The sequence below is a fragment of the Echinops telfairi genome, unplaced genomic scaffold (genome assembly GCF_000313985.2).
Source record: "Echinops telfairi isolate 266 unplaced genomic scaffold, ASM31398v2 ScPeMD7_7425;HRSCAF=8463, whole genome shotgun sequence".
NCBI lineage: Eukaryota > Metazoa > Chordata > Mammalia > Afrosoricida > Tenrecidae > Echinops > Echinops telfairi.
The window spans coordinates 4,319,839-4,343,912 of record NW_022111325.1 but is presented as its reverse complement, the minus strand read 5'-3'; the positions used below and the strand labels follow the sequence as shown (position 1 = coordinate 4,343,912).

The window sequence follows — 24,074 nt, the reverse complement described above, 5'->3', positions numbered from 1 at the left end:
TGTTCAGCCGCATGAAGAGTAGTGCAGCATTCACTGTATGTGCAGCCACATGTAGTGTGAAATTTTCTGAGAAGGCTCAGAAATATATGAAAGAAAAAAAAAGTTAATTAAAAACCACAAAAGGCTGAAATTTTGCTACTAATTACATTCCCCATTCCAAATCAAATCTAACAGGCAGTCCAGAGGTCTTTGATGAGATTAAACAACTACATCAGATCCTCCAATAATAAAATGCAACAACATTAAGATACTAAAAATTTTAATACAAGCCCCTTCTCTTTTTAATATTTTAGAAAGAAATTGAGCTTCAGAGATTAAGACATCTTGTAAGAAAATTCCAGACACACGAAAATACCAAAAAAATGCAAAAGAAACTTATTTTTTGCGAGTGACCCACTTCCTCTGATTTCATATTCTGCTTAATTTAAGCTGGGGAAAGGTTCTCAGTGCCTGGGTGGAGTTAGTGTTGTTTTAGTAATGCTGCCTGGACTGTCTCATGGTGGAATTGAATCATTTTTTTCTGAATCTCAGAGATTCAGAGGCTGCACTCATTCAATGCCAAGACTCGGATGAGCCACACCCTTAGAGAGTTCAAAGAATTAATAGAGTATATAAAATTATCACACTACAGACAAAAAAAAAAAAAAAGGCAACCCCAACCCTACTTTTCGTTATCCCAGGCAACCTTCCACTCCTAGAACCCATGCATGAAGTCTCCTTCGATCACAACAGAGGGCCCGTCAAGGGCAAGGAAAGCAGAATAGACAGAGGTGAGCAAAGTCAAGTAGATCAAGAAGTTGGTTGTTTGGCTCAGCTGTCAGTCAGCTGATATCAGTTGACCCAGAACCTTTTAATTTAACCTCCGTTGTGGGAAGCCTCCCCGCACCGAGTCAGTTTTCACATGAACCATTTACTATTTTGAGGGTGGGTTGGGACCCCCACCTGTGTACTTTTCCTTCCAATGGCATATATTCAAATCTCGGCCATTTCACTTCCCCTTTGACTCGGGTACTTCTGACAGGTCAATCACGAACTGAGTGGGGTATCTCTTCAGGGACACAGTGCCTACACTTTTCAGCAAGCAGATGGGCTGTTGCGGTTTAGGGACTTACAGTAGCTTGGGAAACTTGTCTTATCTGAAATATGTTCGCTTTGTCCTCACACTTGTTTCCGTTAGAAAACCAATCTCAACTGATCTTTCAAATGATCCTGCTTAGATGCGGATATCTACAAAGCCTGTGCCCCAAAGGATCCAGAAAGAACCAATCCACCCCAAACGTGTGCCTCAAGAATCCTTATCCTAGGCACCCCGCCAAGTGCAGGGATAGACCCATGTCTACTCTCCGATCTCTAGCAGCGGGTATGCACCCAAAGGGAACAGCATGGAGCAGAGTTACTGAAGACATAAAAATCCACTCCCATTCCGTTGATTCTGACTCAGAGTGACCCTGTAGAACAGAGTCGAACTCTTCCTTGGGGTTTCTGAGACCGTAAATCATTATAGGTACAGGTTCATCGTTCTCCTATGGAGCGTCTGGTGGATTGAAACCTTCAACCTTTCAATGAACAGACCAATGTCTACCCACAATACCACCTGGTAGCTGAGTGAAGCATGCTTAGTTTATTCTTCCTAATTTACCAATCAGTTAAGTTAAGAAGCTTAGAGAGGATCGGAGTTGATGATTGTCTAATTACACTTGAATGTCATGTCTACAACAAATGAACTGCTAGTGCAATGTGTCAGATGTTGGGGTGCAACAAACTCACTTTGGGAGGAAGATGTGCCTGCCTGTTCCCATAAAGATATATGGCTTAGAAAGTCCTAAGTAGCAGTTCTAGTCTATCCTATAGGGTTGATATGAGTCAAAATCAACTCGATGCCAGTGGGCTTTGACATATGATGAATGATTTCAGTAAATGAATAATTTTAGGAATAATATTCAAAATACTGCAGTGGGCATACTTATACCAAAATGATTTGTTGCTTTACCTGAAATTGATATTTAACTGGGAACCCTGTACTTTATCTGGCAATCAGATGCTAGGTTTCATTCAGACACCATACTAAATTCTGGGAACATAAATGGTACACGACTCAGTAGTTCCTTCTGTATGGTGGGGGTGGGAGTGGGGGGGGGTGCTAGACAAGCCACTAGATAGTACCAGGTGGACAATAAAATTCCAAAACGTGCTTCTTGAATATCTCTTTCCACCATAGGAAGCAACAGGTCGCATCATCAACACCTTTACCCTGCACCTGAAATGAGTTGTGTTTGCTCTAGGGCAGAAGTCTGTTACAGGGACATATTGAAACCGTCCCTGTTCAATTGAGTCTTTGTTTTGTGGATGGTTATGCCAGACACAGAGGAACCGAAAGTGAACCAGAGTTTCTTGCCCTAAAGATTCTTCTACTATGGAGGACAGTCTGCCCGAGAACTAGAAATCTGCACTGTACTGTGATAAGCTCTGTGTTGAAGAAAATCTCAAATTCTATCAAAACACTTAAAAGGGACACCTAACCTAAGCTCAGGAGGTCAGAAAAACACTTTTAGAAGAAATGGAATCCATGCCTTAAAAGCATTAGCTGGCAGTGAGTAAGAACCATAGAACAAATTGGGTACAATTTCAATAGTTGAATGCAATTTAGAGAAATATTCAGAACTAATACTTTTTCAGCGTACTGGAAAACCTTCATCCAGGTATGACTAAGGAGTAACATACACTCAATTCTCTTTCATTGTCATCCTGCTCTTTATTGTGTGCTGGGTCATGTGCCCCCTTAACAGGGGTTTATTGCCAACTTAGTATGTGACAAGTGCTGTTTGGGGCACTGAAACAATGGTGAGCAAGCCAGACGCATGTCTAGCTCTTGTGGCATCACGGTGCAATGGGAGAAAGGGCTATGATACCTTCACATGAACATCTGCTTGTATTTAAAGACAAAGAGGAGAAAGGTGAGATTGTTTTACTCCCACAATGATTCACAGTCTCAGAAAACTACAGGGGCAGTTCTACTCTGCCCTGTAAGGTTGTCATGAGCTGGGATTGACTCAGTGGCAGTTGATCTTCTGGTTTGATAAAGATAGCGTTTGGTAAATGGCGTGGAGAAGAGTTGAGTACTGTTAGATTGAAGAAGAGGATCTGCTTCACACAACAGGCTTGGGTATTTGATTTGAGGTCATCTTTGTCTCTTATGCCAAGGTCTCTTGGAGGATCAGAGCTTTCTATGCTGAGACTTAGATGACCAAGAAAAATCTGTCTCTATATCCAGAGCACGTGTTTCCTACTGAGTTGATATTACCCTGAGGAGTAAAAATTGCTTCTGGGAGAGGTGAAAAAAATCTCACTTAAAAATTATCTATAAAGCATCTTTATATGTAAAGTACATAAACAGAAGTACAATGTATGTGTGTGATATTAATAATTCATGGAAGAGAAGGATGAGTTGGAAAAAAATCTGAAAACTCCTTAGAGCAGCCATTCTCAACCTGTGGATCACGATCCTTTTGGGGGTTGAACAACCCTTTCACAGGGGTCGCCCAATTCATAACAGTAGCAAAATGACAGTTATGAAGTAGCAACAAAAATAATGTTATGGTTGGGGGTCACCACCACATGAGGAACTGTATGAAAGGGTCACGGCATGAGGAAGGTTGAGAAGCACTGTCTTAGAGGGTGATAATGGAAATGTAGAGAAACACTGGTTGACTTCCTCACACATACTGTCTACATTACTGAAAGAACAGGGATAGGTTCAGAGACCATAACGGTGGATAAGGCGAACCTGAACCCTTCTAGGTTTGTAGGTGGGGAAGATACACACACAGACAGATACATACACAAAGTAAGCAATTAAAGAAAAGAATGATGTCTTTTATAGGAAATAATGAGGTGTAACTCCTCAATGCAAGACCAGGGAAGGCCACTTGGAAAGGTTCTTAATAAGTTTGCAAAAAAAATGGGCTGATTTGCCCATTTCTATTAGTTTCCTGTTCAGCAGCTTCATGCCAAGTTTATGCTTAAGGCCAGAAGAGCTTTTGTGTCTGCTTGACACCTTGACTTTGCATGACTCACAGCACAAAACAAGAGTAGTCACCACATTATCATGTGAGTCTGTATCAGGAGCCTCAAGGGGAACTGAAGGCTATTTGAATTTAGTTAGTAAAAAGATTGTCCCTTTGAAAAACCAGGGACATTTTATCTAAATGCTATCAAATCCCCAGGTCAACATTTGAGAATTCAGTCAGTGTGGGGACATTTCTCCTGAGAGTCCTATGTTGTGGGAAGGGGACACCCAACAGCCCAGGACGCACTGCTGCCAGGATTGAAATTTGAAGAGCTTTTCGGAAGGTTGCCACATTTTTACAAGCTAAGGAGGGATATGATGTTGGCTTCTGCGACTTCCCCTTTTCTAGGTCTCGCATGTCGCCTCTGAGCAGCAGTCTACAGTCTACCTTGCATGGACAATCAGCCTGGTTTTCGGTGAGACACTCTCTCCAGCTTCCACCAGACCCAGTCTCCATGCTTTGGCGGCTCCCACTACTGCTGATCCTGGGTGAGTAGGTCTTGCAGGTCCCATGGGTCCTTAAGTCTGTCAGGGGACAGGTTGGGGAGCTTCTATCTGTGATTTTGCTCTCTCCCTTCGACCCTGCTGATTTCGGACCGGAGAAGAGAGGAAGGAACCGAACATAAAGCTGCCGAGAAGGGAATAGCAGAGAGATGAGTTGCGGTTGTGGATACAAAGTTGTTACCTGTTTATAAAATATAAGTTTTAATTAACCAATTAATTGCTTTTACTTAGGCACTGTGGGTGGTGTTGAATGGGAGTAGAGAAAGGAAAAAAAAGTCTGTGTTGCTGGAAAATTTCTGAGAGTTGTCAATGTTTGAGGAGCACTGCTTTGTACTAATCTCTGACTCTCGGCTCCCTTGCAGCTTCTGGAGGTGAGCAAATTGGTAAGTTTCCCTTTCCCTCCATGCCTCATGTTCAGTGGGCATTGATCACCTCAGGCAGCACCCCTTGCCCCATCCCCGGTACATGAGGGCTGCATGGATGTACCAACAGCAGTGGTATGGAGGTCAGACCTATTCCTATGCTGGATGAGCTGATCACCCCCAGTTCTTTCCACAATGCTGGGGTGCCTTGGTGTAGACAGGAAGGAAACCTTTGCAGAAGGAAAGGCAGAGGCAGATGGTTGATATTGTAGGCAGATAGCTGATCTTGAGAAGACTTCAGCTCTGACGTGCCTTAAACCCTAGAGCAGCGGTTCTCAACCTGTGGCGTTAACCGACCTGTCCACAGGGCTGACCCAATTCAAAACACTAGCAAAATTACAGTTCTGAAGTAGCAACGAAACTAACTTTGTGGTTGGGGGGGCGGTCACCGTACAAGGAACTGTATTAAAGGGAAGCGGCATTAGGAAGGTTGAGAACCCCTGGTCTAGAGCGTGCCTATCCGTTGGAATGAACTCAATGGCAGTGAATTTTATTTGGAATACTCTGAATTATCTCCTTCAGTTTGTCCAAATTAGTCCCTGCTCTCAAAAAACAGAAACAGAAAATCAAACTCACTGCCAACAGATAGCAACCCTATCGGGCAGGGTGGAACCGCCCCTGTGAATTTCTGAGACGGTCACTGTTTCGTCTTTGTATCAGACCCAATCCGTAACCACTGCACCACCAGGCCTCTGCTGCTGTCAGAGAGCGTGGAAATCGCACTCATTCTCTGAGGGAAAACGCCGCATCCAACCCCTTACACACATCCCAAAGGCGCTCATGTTGCCCTCACATCTCAACGTCCAGTCCCATCAGTCTGCAGCAATTCTATACACCAGTTTGATTTCCCAAGCAACCCAGGCCCCTTCATCCTAAATCACTGTATCCCTTAATTATTCATTCTATTTCAGTTTTGGAAAAGTGGAGAGAGGTTACCTCCCCAATAGAATCTTCAATTAAGCCAGGTTTAAAAGTAGTGAAGGAAAGAAAAGCCTGTAAATAGTTCAAGGTCTGTTTGTTGACCTTTAGCAATGTTTTCCGGTCGGGTCTGATGGGGTGCCATGCTCTGGCCCCAAAGTCTATTTTTGGTATTCCCTGGGGAGTTCCTTGCTCTGTTTCCCTTGCAGTTCTGTTGCACACCCTTAGTGTTTTGCCTTGGTGTGGTGGGATCAGATTGGGTGCAATTCCCACACTGTGTCTCCAGTGTTGTCCCCTGTAGGGCTATGGGTCAGTGAAGGATGTTGTGTCTCCTAGTGGGGCCCGCCATATGGTCCTCTCTTTGCATTGGCTGCTCTGAGAGGGGCTATTGTCCTCAGAGCTTGGTGGGCCAGGGTGTGCTCCACTCCCTTCTTCCCCCTTCATTTGCTTCCGCTTCTGTCTGGGTATGGTAGGTCTGTTCCTTCCCCCACCAGAAGGTCTACTGTCATTCTCTGTGGCACACACTTCCATGGTGGGGGGTCAGGCTGATTCTGGTTTGGGCCGGCCCTATAGTCCAGTCTTTTTATGGATTCCTACATGTGTTACGTTGCCCTCCCAGTTGGCTCATCATGGTGGGGTCTGTATGCACATTCCAGTTCTGTGGGGAAATAACCAATACTCTCCCCCTGGGTGGATTGGTACCCTGCTCCAATTGGTACCCTGCTCCAATGACATTGGTACCCATGTCATTATCTCAGTTTCTCCCCACGCCCATTCTCCCTCCTCCTTCCCCCTTTCCCCTTCTTTATGTTGGACTCACACGTACCTCCCTGGGTTTGGTCTGACCTCCCACCTTGATTTTGTTCATCGTTTTTTTTGTTGTTGTTGTTGCTGTTGGTGTTTTGTTTTTCTATGTTGCTTTGTTTGACGCTATCTTGTTTTTATGTGCATATTATTATCTCTGCGGGTCTAACTAAATAAGAGGCTGGATAAACAATGGGGAGAAGAAAACAATGGGACCGATGGTTCCAGGGGTGGGGGTGGGGGCATGGGAGAGGGGGAGGTGGGGGAAAGGAAGTGGTGTAAACCAATCCAGAGACAAGGGAAAAACAAGTGATTCAAAACCAGTGGCAAGGAGGGTGTGGGAGGCCTGGTAGGGCTTGATCAAGGGCAATGTAACCGAGAGGAATTACTGAAACCCAAATGAAGGCTGAGCATGATAGTGGGACAGGAGGAAAGTAAAAGGAAATAGAGGAAAGAACTAGGAGGCAAAGGGCATTTATAGAGGCCTAAATACAGGGCTGTATATATGTAAATATATTTATATATGATGATGGGGAAATAGATCTATGTGCATATATTTATAGGCTTAATATTTTTAAAGATAATTTTATTGGGGGTTCATACAATTCTTATCACAGTCCAAACATCCATCCATCATCATTCTCAAAAAGGTTTAGCATTAAGGTAGCAGATAGACATTGGGCCTCCACTCAAGTACTCCCTCAATGCAAGAACACTTTGTTCTATTAAACTGGCATTCCATGATGCTCATCTTCCCAACACGATTGCTGAAAACAAATGTGTGCATAAGCAAATGTGGTGAAGAAAGCTGATGGTACCCAGCTATCAAAAGACATAGCATCTGGGGTCTTAAAGGCTTGAAGGTAAACAAGTGGTCATCTAACCCAGAAGCAACAAAGCCCACATGGAAGAAGCACACCTGTCTATGTGACCATAAGGTGTCAAAGGGATCAGGGATCAGGCATCAAAGAATAAAAAACCATATCATTGTGAATGAGGGCGGGGTGCAGATTGGGGACCCAAGGCTCATCTGTTGGCAACTAGACATCCCTTTGCAGAGGGGTCGCGGGGAGGAGAAGAGCCAGTCAGGGTGCAGTGTAGCAACAATGAAACACACAACTTTCCTCTAGTTCTTAAAAGTTTACCCCCCTACCCCCCACTATCATGATCCTAATTCTACCTTACAAGCCTGGCTAGACCAGAGGATGTACACTGGTACAGGTAGGAACTGGAAACACAGGGAATCCAGGACAGATGACCCCTTCAGGACCAGTGGTGAGAGTGGTGATACCGGGAGGGTGTGAGTAGGGTGGGGTAGAAAGGGGGAACCAATGACAAGGCTCTACATATAACCTCCTCCCTGGGGGACGGACAACAGAAAAATGGGTGAAGGGAGACGTCGGGCAGTGTAAGATGATAAAAAAATAATATTTTATAAAGTATCAAGGGTTCATGAGGGAGGGGGGAGCAGGGAGGATGGGGGGGAAATGAGGAGCTGATACCAAGGGCTGAAGTAGAAAGAAAATGTTTTGAGAATAATGAGGGCAACAAATGTACAAATGTGCTTGACACCATGGATGGATGGATGGATGGATGGATTGTGATAAGAGTTGTACGAGACCCCAATAAAATGATTCAAAAAAATAGAAAGAAAAGAAAACAAATCTTCAGAATAAAAATTATGTTGTTCCCTTAAAAAAAATAAATAAAAAATAAAAGTAGTGAAGGTGGGGTGGGGTGTAGGGGGAGTCCATTAAATGTCAAATAGGAAGTGTTTTCTAGAATCTAGCAATGTTTCCAGATGACATGTTTCTGAGATCCAGCCCTATCTGGACAGGAGGCACGGGACAATAGCATTTCAGCATCAGTCCACTTCTTGCCCAACTGCACGTCTCATTTTGTGGTCTTTTCTGAACCTTCATTAGGGACCTGAGACCTAGTCCCTGTGAGGCAAGGCATAAGAAGAAGAGGTACAGATTTTATCCTAGGCATTTCAACGAGGTTGCTTCTGTTCAATTTCCAACTTGATGCCAACTCGGAATTGGCTGAGGCAGACTCGGCTTCAACGCTAGGCCCTCCTCTGTCCTGTACCTGGTCGCCCCCATTCACGCCCAGCGGACTCCATCTTCCTATTTCCTGTCCAGGAACAGCTCCCAAAGCTGTGGTTCTCCTCCAGCCTCCATGGAACCCAGTATTCAAAGGAGGGACAGTGACTCTCCTCTGCAAGGGACCCCACTCCCAACCTTTGGAAGACACATCTTGGTATCATGAGGAGACATCGAAAGGAAAATCTGAAACGATTCAAATAAGAAAATCCGGAAATTACCAGTGCAAGACTGGAGGGTCCTCTCTCAGTGACCCGGCGCATGTAAATTTTTCTTCTGGTGAGGAAAGAACGTCAGAGTGGGCAGAGTCCCTTGGGCTGGGTTAATGCAAGGAGCCTAGGCAGAGGATAAGCAGGTCTGGGGGTATTTGATGTGCAGAGTCAGCGATAAAATAAGGAGCTAGGGCAGCAGTGGGTCAATGAGTCGCCGAACTCACCCGTCCAGAGAATTGTGGGCAACTCGGTGGCTATAAGGCCTAAAAGGGACTGGGGTCTGAAGAAAAGTACGAGATAAAATTGTTCTTTTGTATGAGGAAGTGTGGGTAGTGCAAATGGCTAAGCATTCAGTTGTTAGTCAAACGGGTGAGGGTTCAAACACATTCAGAAGAACCTCAGAAAAAAGTCCTGGCAAGTGTTTCCTTAATGTCAAAGCCATGAAAATCCTATGGTGCACCATAGAGCACAGTTCTACTGTGAAAAAAGTTAGCTCAACAAATTCACAGCAATATGGGCCTCTCTCAAGGGCAGCTTCTGGGAATTGGTTTACGCTCCAGGGCAAGGAACAATTGGGTACTGGGGCCACATAAACATGTGGGGGTGACGCTTTCAGGCATGAATAGGACTGCAGTTCTTCTCTCATGGGCAAAAGAGAGAATTGGGGTGGGGGGCGGAGAAGAAGGGGATCAATTGAATGTATTCCCCCAACTTTTTGCAGATTGGCTGATCCTCCAGGCTTCATACCCTGTCTTTGAAGGAGATGATGTAGAACTGAGATGCTTGGGGAAAGAAGACAACAAAATTATTGAAAGGACTTACTACAAGAATGGAAATGAACTTGCTAGGTTTAAGAGCAAACAGTTCATCAGATTTCTAATCTCTAGGGACAGTAGTGTATATGGCTGCTCTGCTTCTGGGAAAAATGTTTTGGGATGGACAGAACATTCAAAACCTCTAAGGATCCAGGTTCAAGGTACTAACTACACTCCTGGGGATAGTAGGGCTTGGCAGGGAAACATTGTGTGAGACTTGAGGGAGAGTGCTCCTGAGTGGACGTCGGTGCTCATGGAGAACCTCGTGTCTCCGTCACGGGGAGGGAGATGGGAGTTGGTTCCAGGCCCATGGCTTTCGGTCTCCTGATAGCCAATGCTGAGCGCACAGGGATCTCTTTTCAGAAGCTCCGTGCCTCACTGTCCTAGAGATTGTGTTTGCTCTCCTCCCTAGAGCTGTTTTCACCTCCTAAACTGACAGCCAGCCCCGTGGACCCCATTGAAGGGAGCCCAGTGACTTTGAAATGTGAGACCTGGCTCACCCCACAGAGGCCACACACCCAGCTTCAATTCCGCTTCTTCAGAGAGGGCCGGGTTCTGGGAGCAGGATGGAGCAGGTCCCCAGAACTCCAGACTAGCATGGGGAGTGAAGATTCAGGATCTTATTGGTGTGAAGCAGAGACAATGAGGGAAACCTTCAGAAAACGGAGCCTCCATTCTCAGGTTCATGTGCAAAGTGAGTATCCATGGGGGCTGCCCATTTTTCTGGTGAGTTAACAAATTCCGAGTGCAGTCACTTTAGGTTAAGGAGGAATAGTCTCTGTGTTCTCTCTTCGTCCAGGATCCATTGGTACATTGCCGATTTCTCCGAGGCAATGTCCATAGAATGTGACAGCAGCCAACATATCAGGTTTACGAAGATCAAAATCCTGCCAAGGACAGGATTTGTATGTATGTTTTGGGAAAGGTGTTTCTCTCTGGATAATAATAGAACCTACTGATATTGAGTGGATTCTGGCTCATAGCAATCGTATGAATCATAAGGTTTCCATGGAGCAGACAGCCTCAAAGCAGCAGTTAGCAATTCAGTGCTTATCCAACACCGGCACCAGGGTGATGTTTTATAACATGCCCACTTAAGCTCTTATTACCTACTTCCAGCTCTTGCATATTGCACTCACTGCTATTTGTCACTGCAATTTGCATCCTTCTTGGATGCAAATTCCTTGGTCCTGAAACTCTCACCTGTTACTTTGTGCCTTGCAGGAGTCCCTGTGTCTGATGTACATCTAGAGATCCAGCCCCATAGAGACCAGCTAATCGAGGGAGAAGACCTGGTCCTTATCTGCTCTGTCGCCATGGGAACAGGCGTGATCACGTTCTCCTGGCACAGAGAGGGCACAGGGAGTCTGGGAAGAAGAACCACACGTTCCTTAAGGGAACAGCTGCTGGTTTCCACTGTACACGAACGGGACAGCGGCCGATACTACTGTTCAGCCGACAACATTCATGGCCCCATCCTCAGCAACAAAGTTGTCGTCGCCGTCAAAGGTAAGCCAGCATGCCTCTTCCTCATCCTACGGTTCTCAGGCCAGAATGCAGCACTGTTACCACGGGGGGCCTCCAGAAGGAGGCCCTCCAGACTGTGAAGATTTACAAGCTAAGATTGGCAAAAATGACCAAATGAAACGGAGCTATCTCACGTCTTGTGGAGAAGGCTGAGCAGTGAAGAAAACAAAATTACCCAGCACGACTTACGGAATGTCTTCAGACAACGCCTTCTGATTATTAGCTGAGGAAAGGTGATCAGTGGCACACAGAAACGATCAGAGATGCTATTCCTTGATGAGGGCTATAGATCCCTATGTGATGAGTTCTTTTGTCTCTGTCAGTTCCAGTGTCTCGCCCCATCCTCACCCTCCGAACTCCCAGGGCCCAGGCCCTGGTTGGGGACGTGGTGGAGTTTCACTGTGAGGTACAGAGAGGCTCTCCCCCGATCCGGTACTGGTTTTATCAGGAGGATGTCATTGTGAGGAACAGCTCGGGCCTCTCTGGAGGAGCATGCTTCAATCTCTCTCTGACTACAGAACACTCTGGGAACTATTCTTGTGCGGCCAACAACGCCCTGAAGGCCCAGCACAGTCACCGAGTGCCACTCAATGTCATAGGTAAGTCGGACGTACCCACAGCAGTTACAACCAAGAACAGACGACCACTTCATAGAAACCGAGCGTTGCGGTGTGTTTGCCTGTGTGTGACATCCCAGCCGACTTCCTGCTCTAGCTGCCGTTCAAGTGGGAGTTCTGGGATTTTCTTTGTAGCTATATGTTCCATAATTTAAACCCTTCCTTTATTTCTTCTACCACTGCCCTCAACAGTCACAAATTCCACACAGCCTTCCTACTAAAGGTACAAAGACCTTCCCAAATACCAGATACATACTGGTTGACAGTTATTGACAAAGGAGTGGAATCCTATACCGGAATCTTCATATCTGAATTTCTTTATCCGGGACCAGACCAGTCCTTGCAGAGGTGTTGTGCCCCTACCCCCAGTCTTTCCAAATCCCTGCTTCGTTCCCTGGGTTGTTAATGGAAATGTGTCTCCTATGGCTCTGTCAGAGCCGCAGGATTTCCTGATGGCCTCCAAATCCTGATGACTTACCCAATCTTCTAGTTTTCTCCAAGCGCAGTTAAGTAGGAATTTTTGAGCACTGGAGTATCATATAATCAGACCATCTCAATACTCTAATACAAAGGTTTTCTTCACCAGGCTACTGAGGTATCTCATATTTCCTGCTTCCAGCCCATGCTGGCAACTAGCCATGTCGGAGGCAGCCTCGGTCTAAACAAGGGTTATTACAGAGAGAGAGAGGGAGAGAGAGGATTCTCAATGATTCAAATCTTGACAGACTCTAGATTTTACTTTCTCTTGCTTTCCAACTGTACTAAACTTTTAAGTTACTTCTGACTTCTTGCTTAATAATGACCTATATTATGGTCAAATTTGGGGCACAACTGATGAAGGCATTGGAAACTGGAAGTTCCAGACAGTATGCTGAAACCATGAAAATAGTAGTAGTTGTGATGTCTTGAATAAATCTTTTTTTCTAATCTTGACAAAGACTTCCTTACTAATAAGATAATTGAACCAAGTAGACCAATGAGACCCAAACATTTTTGATTCAACACCACTTTGAGTCAAAGATATTGAACATGGATCCTCAATATATATGTACTTATGAGTGACATGCATTTATGAATTATGTACTACTGTGCTAAGTTGCAAGGAGCTCTGGTGGCGTAATGCTTACACATTGGGCTGCAATGGTCACACATTGGGCTGCAATGCTCAAGGTCAGCAGTTCGAAATAACTTGCCACTCCTTAAGAGAACGACTGGGCTTTGTACTCCCATAAACAATTACAGTCTCTGAAACTCACAGGGGAAGTTCTACCCTGACCTGTAAGGTCACCAGGAGTCAACATTGACTCATGTCAGTGAGATTCTGGATGGTAAGGAGCTAATTCAATATGTACGTTATAAAACAAACATTTTTTTAATTAAGGAGGAAATAAATAATATTTTAAAATATCCTTAGAATCTTTTAATCAAGAAGTAACTGAATGTGCTTCATGTATTTTAAAAATTCTAGTTTACTCTTTGTGGCAATTACTTGAAATCTGGTTCTGAGTTTGGCTTATTCTAATTGGTTCTAATGTATGTTGTTGTTTAAAAGGATATTTCTACAAGATTTCTAGATGCAGATGGAAGCAAGACATCATTAGCTGCTCTTTCAAATCCATGCAACTCATTTTTAAAATCTATACACTATTTATAAACATGTTTACATTGATATTTGCTAGCAAATTTCCATTTCCATTGATATAAATCCATTGTCCTTGTAAAATAAAGGGCAGGTGCTATGTAGTTGAATTCCTAACAGTGGGCTCCAGCTTTGGAACCATTGTAAATGAGCTACAACCTTCTACTTTCACACCAGGTTTCCTTCCAACTTAGAACCAGAAATCTTACAACCCATATTCCATATTAACGTCTTTCTGTTCTTCCCAATCGTTCTATTTCTATGGTTATAAATTAAATGGATGCCATCATTGCTAGTGTTATAGCTGGATTTTTCCCATGCAAATTTGGTTCAGTTCAGTTATCCACTTAATCATTTAATATTGAGCATCTACTCTCTCCCAGGCAAAGTTCCATCTTTTAGAAATACAGGAATGAGCAAACAGACAAGTTTCCTTCCTTGTGGGCTTCAAATTCTAGTGAGGGAGTCAGATGCACAATAGCAGGTAGAGACGTAGACAGGTGGAGACGTAGACCGGTGGACAGACCAAGATGAAAAGGTAGACGTTCACCAAAACCAGATGCCCTTGAGTTGACTGGTTCATAGCAATGCCATGTATGTTAGCGTAGAATTGGGCTGCATACAGTTTTCAGAGGCAGATTTTCCCTTTTGGTCAGAATTAGATTCTGCAGATTCTTAGGCATTTCTTCTGAGGCACCTCTCCGCCAACTAAACCTCCAACCTTTTAGTTAGTAGTTGAACATATTAATCATTTGACTCATCCAGGGACAGATGTTAAACAAGCAATTGCCACTGAATTAATTCTGACTCATAATGACCCTATAATAAGGTTTCTGAGACTATAAGTGTTTTCTGGAACAGACGGCCTCAGCTTTCTCTTGTGAATGAGTTGGTGGGTTTAAACCACTGACCTCGTAGTTAACGGCAGCACCAGGCTCCATAGGGATCGATGTTACTCAACCAAACTCTTTGCCATTGAAGGGATTCTTTCTCAGAGAGACTTAAGAGCAGTGGTCCTCAACCTTCTTCATGCAGCGGCCCTTTCATACAGCTCCTTATGTGGTGCGGACCCCCCAAGCATAAAGATATTTTTGTTGCTACTTCATAACTGTAATTTTTCTACTGTTATAAATCAGGTGGCCCCTGTGAAAGGGTCATTCGACCCCCAAAGGGATCGCGACCCACAGGCTGAGAACTGCTGCTCTCGAGGATAGACGAGAACTGCCCTTGTGGGTTTCTGAGATTGTGCATACAGGAGCAGGCACTCTAATCTTATTCACATAGAGACAGATGTTAGATAGTGCTAGATGCTACTTCGGAAAATAAAGCAAGGTAATTCCTTAGGGAGTGATAAGGGCTTGTTTTAGAGCGGTGTGGAAGGCTAAGTCATACAGCTAGGACTCAGGAATGTTCTTAAATGAACCTTACTCTCAGCTATTATTTCTATCAACAGTAATAACCAATGCTTACTGAGCCCATACATGATTCTTACTACTTATAATAGTTTAAAATGTAATTTATGATAGTTTCATTTTACAAAGGAATAAACAGACTCTGAAAGATTAAAAGCATTGTTTTAAAAATCAAGATCACAAAGCTAAGGAGGGACAAAGACAAGATCCAAGTCCAGGTTTCCCTGAATTCCAGGTCTGTTTTTATGGTTAAACGATGCTGGGTATTTTCTTTATTACACTAAAGTAAACGAGTATGCTGATGAACTTTTCTCTCCCCCAGTTCCAGTGTCTCGCCCTGTCCTCACCGTCAGGGCTCCCAGGGCCCAGGCAGCGGTAGGGGATGTGGTGGAACTTCTCTGTGAGTCTCAGAAAGGCTCTCGTCCAATCTTGTACCAGTTCTATCACGAGGAGGTTGCCCTAGGGACAAGCTCTGCCACCTCTGCAAGAAGAGCTTCCTTCAACGTCTCTGTGACCGCAGAGCATTCTGGGAACTACTCCTGTGAGGCCAGCAACGGCCTGGAGCCCCAGCGCAGTGAGCCGGTCCCACTCAGTGTCATAGGTGGGTTAGTGGTGACTGAGCTAGAAGTCACAGTTCTGGTTGATAACACATTTCTTCCATAAATTGTCTGCATTCTCCTATGTCCCACAATTGTTGCACGTGCACACCAAGCTTGGGCTTCTGGACACTGGTACTGATGTCATGAGGACGAGAGAAAGGGTAAATAATAAATAATCTTGGACGCTGATGATCCCTGTTCTAGTATCATTATTTTGAAGAGGATACATTATACTGGGAGATCATTCATATGGAGAAATTGAGCCCTGGCAAGAAAAATTACCCTGCTAGATCCCCGTAGTTTTGTGAAGATCTAAAACCATTGCCTTTGGAGCTCAAGTACAGGCTTCCTCTGCAGGGTCTTCCAGGAACAGAATGGGCCGTGTCACTTCCGGAGCCATCGGGGGGCTGTGCAGCATCCTGGGCCTTGCAGCCTTGGTCGTTCTGTTAGTCTACCTTTGGACCCGAAGGCGATCCAGTAAGTGTCTATTTCTTACTCTCTGACGTGGCGACAGTGCACTTTTGATTCTCCTCTTTGAGCTTCCTTGTGATTACTTTATAAACCACCAATGCTTTTTAAAGGGATTTAAATACAATAAACTGCAATAATAAGTTGGAGTTTTGTGTGCATCCTATAAAGTTCCATTGTTCCCTTTCACATACGGAGGAGCTGTCAGTTCTACTCACTGCCACTCTGTAGGCAATAGTGACGAAACGGCAAAATAAAATTCTCAATGAAATTGTAATTTTGTGTGTTTGGTTGGAGATTTAAATCAGGCAGTAGAGCTTTGTTTCTATTTAAGATTTAGAAAGTTAAGTAGTTATTGACTTGCCCCCCCTCCAAAGCCTACTGAAAATAACAAAAAGTGTGAGGATAGAGAAAAGACCTCCATTTGTAACAAAAATAAGTATAGATGAAAATCGAACCCTGAAGAACATTGGTCAAATATATTTAAATTTGGGTAACATTGAGGACACTTGGAATGATACTGAAATTCCACTATCTGATGGTTTGTATCGGTATGTAGGACTCCCAAAAACCAAAGCAAACACACTACTATAGAGACGATGCTGATTCATAGCGGACTCCATCCCCCCCCCCCCCCCCCCCCCCCCAGGGTTTCTGAGACTTTAACTGTTACGGTTGTAGAAAGCCAATTCTTTCTTCCACGGAGTTGCTGGTGGTTTCGAATTGCTCACCATGCAGACCACAACTCAAAGCTTAACTACTACACCACCGGGGCTGGTATGTAGACGTACAATTGATTTTTTCGGTGGGGGGTATATTGACCTTAATACCCTGCAACCTTGCTAAACTCACCGATCAGTTCTGGTAGCCATGGATGATCATATAAATAAAGGCAGCTGTGTGCCTTTGCCAATCTGCAGTCCTCTGACTTCTTTGCTGGCCTGTTGTATTGCTCGAACCTCCTCCATATGATGGGTAGAGGAGGGGCAAGTAGACATCCGTGTCTGCTTCCTGATCGCAACGGGAACGCCGTCCATCTTCCGCTGCTCAGTGTGATGTTGTTATTACTGGCTGCCACTGAATCAGTTCTTGATTCAGGGTGATTCCATCTTTTGCCTCTTTTAGATTTGTTCTCTTGTAACTGCTCTCGTTTCTCTGATTCATGGACCAGTCACCTCTGAAGGTCTAGACTTTGTACCTCAGTGTCTTGTGTCAATGCAAGATGTCAAGACTTTCTATTTTGAAATGAATAAGCAGTTGCTTTCGGTCTGCTCCCTCATATGGTCTAACAGGGCATTTTCTTTTCTCTTGCATCATGGAACTCAAGCAAATAAACAAATGAATTTGTGCACCTACATGTGCACCTACATTTGCCTTCACTGTACTGCTTCCGCATCACCGCTACTCCCACCCCTCAAGCGGCTGTCGTTCTTCGTCAAGACACGTGGCACCATGTTTTATGACTGATATTTCAAAGCTACTAGAGTACTTAGCAGGTTCTTAAATCATACTAAACAGAAATTTGTGTCTCTGTGTTTGATTTCTAAATGTGAAAGAGAATAAGAACATTCCAACCCGAATCATACTCATCATAAAATGCATCATTTGTTGTGAGTCAATTGAATCAATATACAATTTTATAAAATTAAATTAATATACAATATTATAGTTTGTCTAATTATTCATTAAATTCAACTAAGTGAACCTCAACCAGTTATATTATCACCATGTTAGAGATTAAAAAAACCCCAGAGTTTTGTGGAATTTAACTAATTTCTCCATATTTATGTCTCAATGAGGAGTCAGGGTCAGGTCTTAACAGGGGGATCTCTCTGACAGGTGAGTTGCCTTTTCTCCATTAACCTTGATGACTCATTGAAGGTTGGTTATATCTTGAGAATCGCAGCCCAACTCAGAGCCACTATGCCACCAAGGCATGTTACTTTTCTGTATCACAATCCATCTCTGATGTCAGCTCTTACTTTATGATCCATAGTAGAAACAGAGAGCGGAGGAGTCAGCATTGAAGCTGACAGTGTCTTAAAAAACAACAGGCTGATTAGTCGTTGCACCACCAAGTCACGCCAGGTAAGGAAAGATTGCCCGCCACCGTTTGATGTGGCTCAGATGAACTGGGTCTCAGGACTTAGGTCTCCAAATTACCCTCTGGAGGAAGTATTCTGTTTTTGAATAAAGAAGCTAAGCTAAGGAATCTGACAGTCCAGCCTCTTCTTTACTCTTCTCAAAAGCTGTCCCATCCTACTTGCTAGCCTTAGAGCAAAATCTTCATCCTTAGTGCTAGATCTTCTCTGGGCGAAGCGCGGCCCTTCCACCTTTCTCTACAACCAAGAACTCAACTCCCTAGCCTTAGCATGCCCCACAAGTTACAAAAGAAGTGATGAATTTGCTGACTCAATAGTTGAACTGCCTGGTTAAAATTTTAGTAATGTAACTTTCCAACTACTTGATAGTATGCAAGTAGATAAGCTCACCATACCCCAGTTTCTTCATATGTGTATTGATGGTAATAATACTATCTACTTTTTAAATCCTGTGAGACAATTTGATCATAGTGTCTGGGCCATATATCTTCCATAGATATTGCTAATATTATAGGTAGCAACCTCTGGGTCTCTTCAGGTTGCATCCTGGAACTGAGCTAACCCACCCACCCACCCACAAGAACTTTGTTTGTTGATTTTGTGGTTCTCAAAGCTCTAAGGAGAAGGGTACAGGTTGACCCAGGAGGCCTGCTCCTTTGGAGAACATTTGTGAACATCATTCAGTCATTTTTCATGAAAGGCAGCATTTTGGGTTCTCTAAGCCTAGTGAGACAGATGTGGGGCTACGGATAAAATCAGGGAAGGAAATTGTCATATTTCCATGGCTGATAGAGTAGGCTTCCAGATTAAGGTTACCAAATTATTAAGACAACCACCTATTAAAAATTGTTTAAAATGTCATTTTTCAGTCCTCAGAGTATATGATTTAATTCATTCCACTGTTAAACAAAACTTTACTGATAGTTTCTATAGGAGATACAAAATAACTAAGATAAGTTTTGCACCCTCAAGTCGCACACCTTCTCAGAAAGGAGTGCAATAGAGGCAGACACAGAAATAGATCATTGCAGTGCAATATCATCATTACAAGGTCCTGTGTGCATGGGAGTATTTCACTTAATCCAGCCTGTTGGCATTGGGAAATGGGGGGAGGAATAATGGTAAGTGGAAACGAGCCCGGTGAGAGAAGGGACGAAGAGAAGGAGGGAAACATGGCACTGCGTACCCACATGGCATGGAGTTCACTGTTTCCGAAATGAATGTGCAGGATTCACAGTACAGAAAGAGAGACTAGATCTGAGCTTCTCTTTGCACGTTCACTGACCCGCACTGGTGTAAGAACTTTATGATTTTACACCTTTCTTGGCCTTTCTGGACTTCAGGCTCCTTGTCCGTACCACTGGGAGAACGCCTACCCTATAGGGCTGCAGTCAGGGCAATGAAGCCCTTCATGTGGGGTTATCTGTTATGGGACTGGGTAAAAGTATATAAAAAAATTTGCCATTTCAAAAATGTTTACATGTACTATTCAGGATACAGCGAAGCGCACCATGTTGTACACGCATACTTGGGTTTCATGTCTGCTAGTTAGTCACAACTGCTTAAAGCCTAGCTTGCCACGGCTAACTGGATGCCAAGCAGAACAAGTCTGATGCGGGGTAGACGTGCTCCAAGATGAAGCTGAATCGTCAGTAAGATTTTCCATAGCAAGAGAGAGGATGGGTTTGTCTTCAGGGGAGAACATGCTTTAGAAGAATTTTAGAAGAATATTCTAATGAAGAGCACATTCGCCTTACGTGAAGGGAGAGAGCTGAGACAGAGACCGAGCTCACGTAACACATGGCTGTTTCTGTGTTTGCTCTGCAGGAGGAGTTGCTGCCAGCGGAACGCCGAGGTGAGGTCTCGCCCTTTTGTGCTCTGCACGTTCTCAAGGTTTATTTATAGCCAGAGGAAAGGAACATAGAGAATCATGTTCATTTTCAGAGCACTTGACAGGATGTCTTTCCTTATTAACATTTTCACATTCTTATGAAACCCAAACATGAAATTAAGAAGACCACTCATATTTCTAAATAACCAACCACCTCACGGTGAGTGAGTCTGTTCTGATGCATAGCAACCCATAGGATGTGGTAGAACTGCCCGTGTGGGAGTAGAAAACCACATCTCTCTCCCTCACAGCGATTGCTGCTTGCCAATTGCTGACCTTACGGTTAGTAGCCCAAAATATAACTATTAGGATCCCAGGGCTCCTCGTATTTGTAAGCAGAATGTATATCTATACATGCATGTACAGAATCCATGGTTTTTGCTGTCCAAGTTCACATGTCCTTAAATAGCCCAGTTGGATCCGTGAGCGCTGAGGTCTTCCTGACACCATCTTGCATTACTCCCTGCCATGGAGTCAATGCCCGCTCAGCGAGCCTACAGGACAGGGCTGAACCGCCCCTGTGGGCTTCTGAGACTGCAACTCTTGGCGAGAGTAGAAAGCCTCATCTTTCTCCCTCAGAGCAGCTGGTGGTTTTGAACTTCCCACTATGCCACCAGGGGCTCCAGTTATTCATTCTTTCATTGCTCTTTCTTCTACTCATGAACTCTTTTATTATATGATATTCTATATTTATAATGTCTGCGTTGCAATATTAACTGCAAAAGAGAATGGGAAAGAGAAAGCAAAATGAACACTTTTCCTGAAGAATCTTCATAGCTTACAGGAAAGGTTGATTATTGAAATCTAAAGTAGAAAATTGAAGGAGAGCTTGTGAAAAAAGGCAAAGATCAAGTTCTGTGGAAAAGTAAAATTCTCTTTATATCAATGTGAAAGTATTTTCGCTTTTGAAAATAATTTTTAACATTTTCCATGTAAGAAAGTTTCCCTGTCAGAAAGACCCTGAGACGGTGTGGTCTACTAAGTGTGCCTCAGTCTTCCATTCCTGTTTATTGCCTGCCTGCACTCCATGGTGGGGTACCTCCCTGCTGGCATCTTCTTGAAAGAGTCATGTAGACTCTAGTCTAAGCAGCCACAATTCTTTGACATGAACTGTGTTGAGCTCTGTCTTTCTGGATATCAATTTCCCTAAGATTGTGTCATCCATAAATACTTCGCTCCCTTGCCTCTATCTCCTCTGTCACAGTTATAGACCCGATGAGTCCCTGGAGCCTTCCTTCCTGGGGCCCTCTACCACAGACTCCCCGAAGCCCCCTTCTTCCAATCGACAAGCCCTAGTGGAGCTGCAGCCAATGTACAGCAATGGTGAGGACTTCTGAATAAGCAGAGGGCTCCCTGTATGGGCTCAGGAGGGAGAAGGGCAATGGCCATGGCCCAGGATCATCCAATTTAAAAATTACATAATAGCATGGCATTACGCTTTGAGAGAGAAGGTGGCTATGAACTGGGGGCATGGGAAGACGAATCTGGAGTGTGGGGTATTGATTACAGCCAATGACAACATCTTGATCTTCTCTCACAGTAAGCCCTGAAGGCAGTGATCTGCTGTACTCCCAGATCTTGAGCATCCAGCAGGCAACCGAATACTCAGGTGAGACACGTCCCAGACACGTGAGGTAAAATGGCAGGCACTGTGGCATAAGGTCCCACAAGGGGTCTTTGATTCAGGGATCTCAAATACAGCTTTTAAGTGGAGGCTCCTCCAGTATTGCCAATTATATAATCATAATCATCCGATGCCACCACCCTTACCTTATAATCCCTCGGAGGACAGACATTGTGATTTTTTTTTCTTTTTTACTATCATACCCATAGCATTTAGCTAGTGAAATGCCTGGAAAAGCTGTAGACACTCTGAATTTTTTTTTGATTAATAAATTCACTTTTTATAATGTAACACATTATTGACTAAATTAAGCTCTTGCAATCTATGAAGTAGACAATTTTCCAACGATCTGCTTATAGCATGATCCCTGAGATGCACAACTGGTCATGGCATTTCCCAGATTGAGCATTCTTCACTGAGTCTCTATGTCAAACTCTGTCTGCTACTTGTCTCTGCCCTTTGGGGCCGCCAGGCTTGGCCTGTGGCCTCATGCTAGCCACACTGCACTCCTGGTCATCTCCTCGTGGGTGGAGTCCAACTCAGAACTACGCTACAGGACAAAGTAGACCTGATCCAGAGGGTTTCTGAGGCTGTGAATCTGGTACACATACATACATACATATATATGCCTCCTACAGCTCTCATAGCATTCCATACATCACGTGTATCAAGCACATTTGTACACATGTTGCCATCATCCTTTTCAAAACGTTTTCTTTCTACTTGAGCCTTTGGTATCAGCTCCTCTTTTTCCCCCTTCCTCCCTTCCCCACCCTCCGGCCCTCGTGACCCCTTGATAAATGAGAAATTATTATTATTTTCATATCTTACACCATCCACTGTCTTCTTTTGTCCATGTTTCTGTTGTTCGTACCCCTCATGGAGGGGTATACGTTAATCATTGTGGGCGGTTCCCCATTTTTCCCCCTTCTCCGCCCACCATCCCCCTATCCTCATGGTATCAGTACTCCCGTTATTGTTCCTGAGAGGTTTATCTGTCCTGGATTCCGTGTGTTGAGAGTTCTTATCTGTACCAGTGTCCATGCTCCGGTCTAGCCGGATTTGTAAGGTAGAACTGGGGTCATGATAGTAGGGGGATGGGGCAGGGAGGAAGCATTACAGAACTAGAGGAATGTCATTGGTGCTATACTGCACCCTGCCTGGTTCGTTCCTTCCTTGTGACTCTTCTGTAAGGGGATGTCTAATTGTCTACAGTTGGGCTTTGGGGAGGCTGTAAATCTTTATTCAAAGATTGGCTTGGAATCCATTAGTAGTAGGCCGTAAGTTGGAATACGGTGTCGATGGTTGATCATTCATTTTTTTCTTCTTCCTATCCAGCAGCAAACTCATCAAGAATGCATCAGAAAGATACGGTAGGCAGGATTTCCAAACTTATTCTACTATTCTGGTCCTTTGTAGATTTTGGTACTGTTCTTTTTTTATTTTAATTTTTTAAAAATCATTTTATTAGGGGCTCGTACAGCTCTTATCACAATCCATCATCCATCCATTGTGTCAAGCACATTTGTACATTTGTTGCCATCATAATTTTCAAAACATTTTCTTTCTACTTGAGCTCTTAGTATCAGCTCCTTATTTTTTCCTTCCCTCCCTTCCCCTCCCTCCCTCATGAACCCTTGATAATTTATAAATTATTATTATTATTTCATGTCTTACACTGCCCGATGTCTCCCTTCACCCACTTTTCTGTTATCCATCCCCCTGGGAGGGGGTTATATGTAGATCCTTGTGATCTGTTCCCCCTTTCTGACTGTGTTTCTACACAGGACCCTCCAGTCATCTATTCAGAGTTGAAGAAGGCACACCCAGAGGACACCCTGAGAGAGGCTTACAGCAGAGACAGGGACCACGCAGATGCTACAGAAAACTACGAGAATGTCCCATGCCCATCATCAGTCTCATTCAGCTAGCTCCCTGCCCAACGAGCACCACAAAGACTCTGGGAAAGCAGCCTGAGCCATTCTCCCTGCTCTTTCCAACCAGCCCTCCCCGCCCCCCCCCCATCTGCCTACTAGGGACTGGACTGCAAGAGGTGTAAGGCTGTGCCGAAGATCTGTCCATTTTCTCTGTGCCCAAGTCTGTTTTCTAGAACAGACTGAGCAGCATTTGAGGAAGCTCTTCTTTCTTTCCACACTGAGCACGCAAGATGGGACAGGTAGGTCTTCAGTGCCTGAAGTTGTGGACTAGAGAAGAGAGAACTGGTCTCACAAGGATGGCAAAGGTGCACAGATGACTACTGATCTAATTGAGACTGGAAGCTCTTGGTGTCCTCTCCGTACAAAGACAGTTTTCTCTAAATATCTTGTTTCCTTTGTGTGGTTTATGGTA

General features: G+C 44.1%; 1 protein-coding gene across 1 annotated transcript; it reads left to right on the top strand.

Annotated features, from left to right (window-relative positions):
* The first annotated feature begins 703 nt into the window (after positions 1-703).
* Positions 704-23,664, top strand: FCRL3 (Fc receptor like 3). The gene is made up of 13 exons (XM_045298361.1): positions 704-770; positions 8,859-9,098; positions 9,753-10,007; positions 10,259-10,540; positions 11,071-11,355; positions 11,697-11,972; positions 15,364-15,642; positions 15,998-16,117; positions 20,038-20,065; positions 21,306-21,424; positions 21,642-21,710; positions 23,064-23,098; positions 23,513-23,664. Exons 1-13 carry the CDS (start codon positions 704-706, stop codon positions 23,654-23,656), a joined length of 2,199 nt encoding a protein of 732 aa, XP_045154296.1. The 3' UTR covers positions 23,657-23,664.
* The last annotated feature ends 410 nt before the right edge of the window (positions 23,665-24,074 follow it).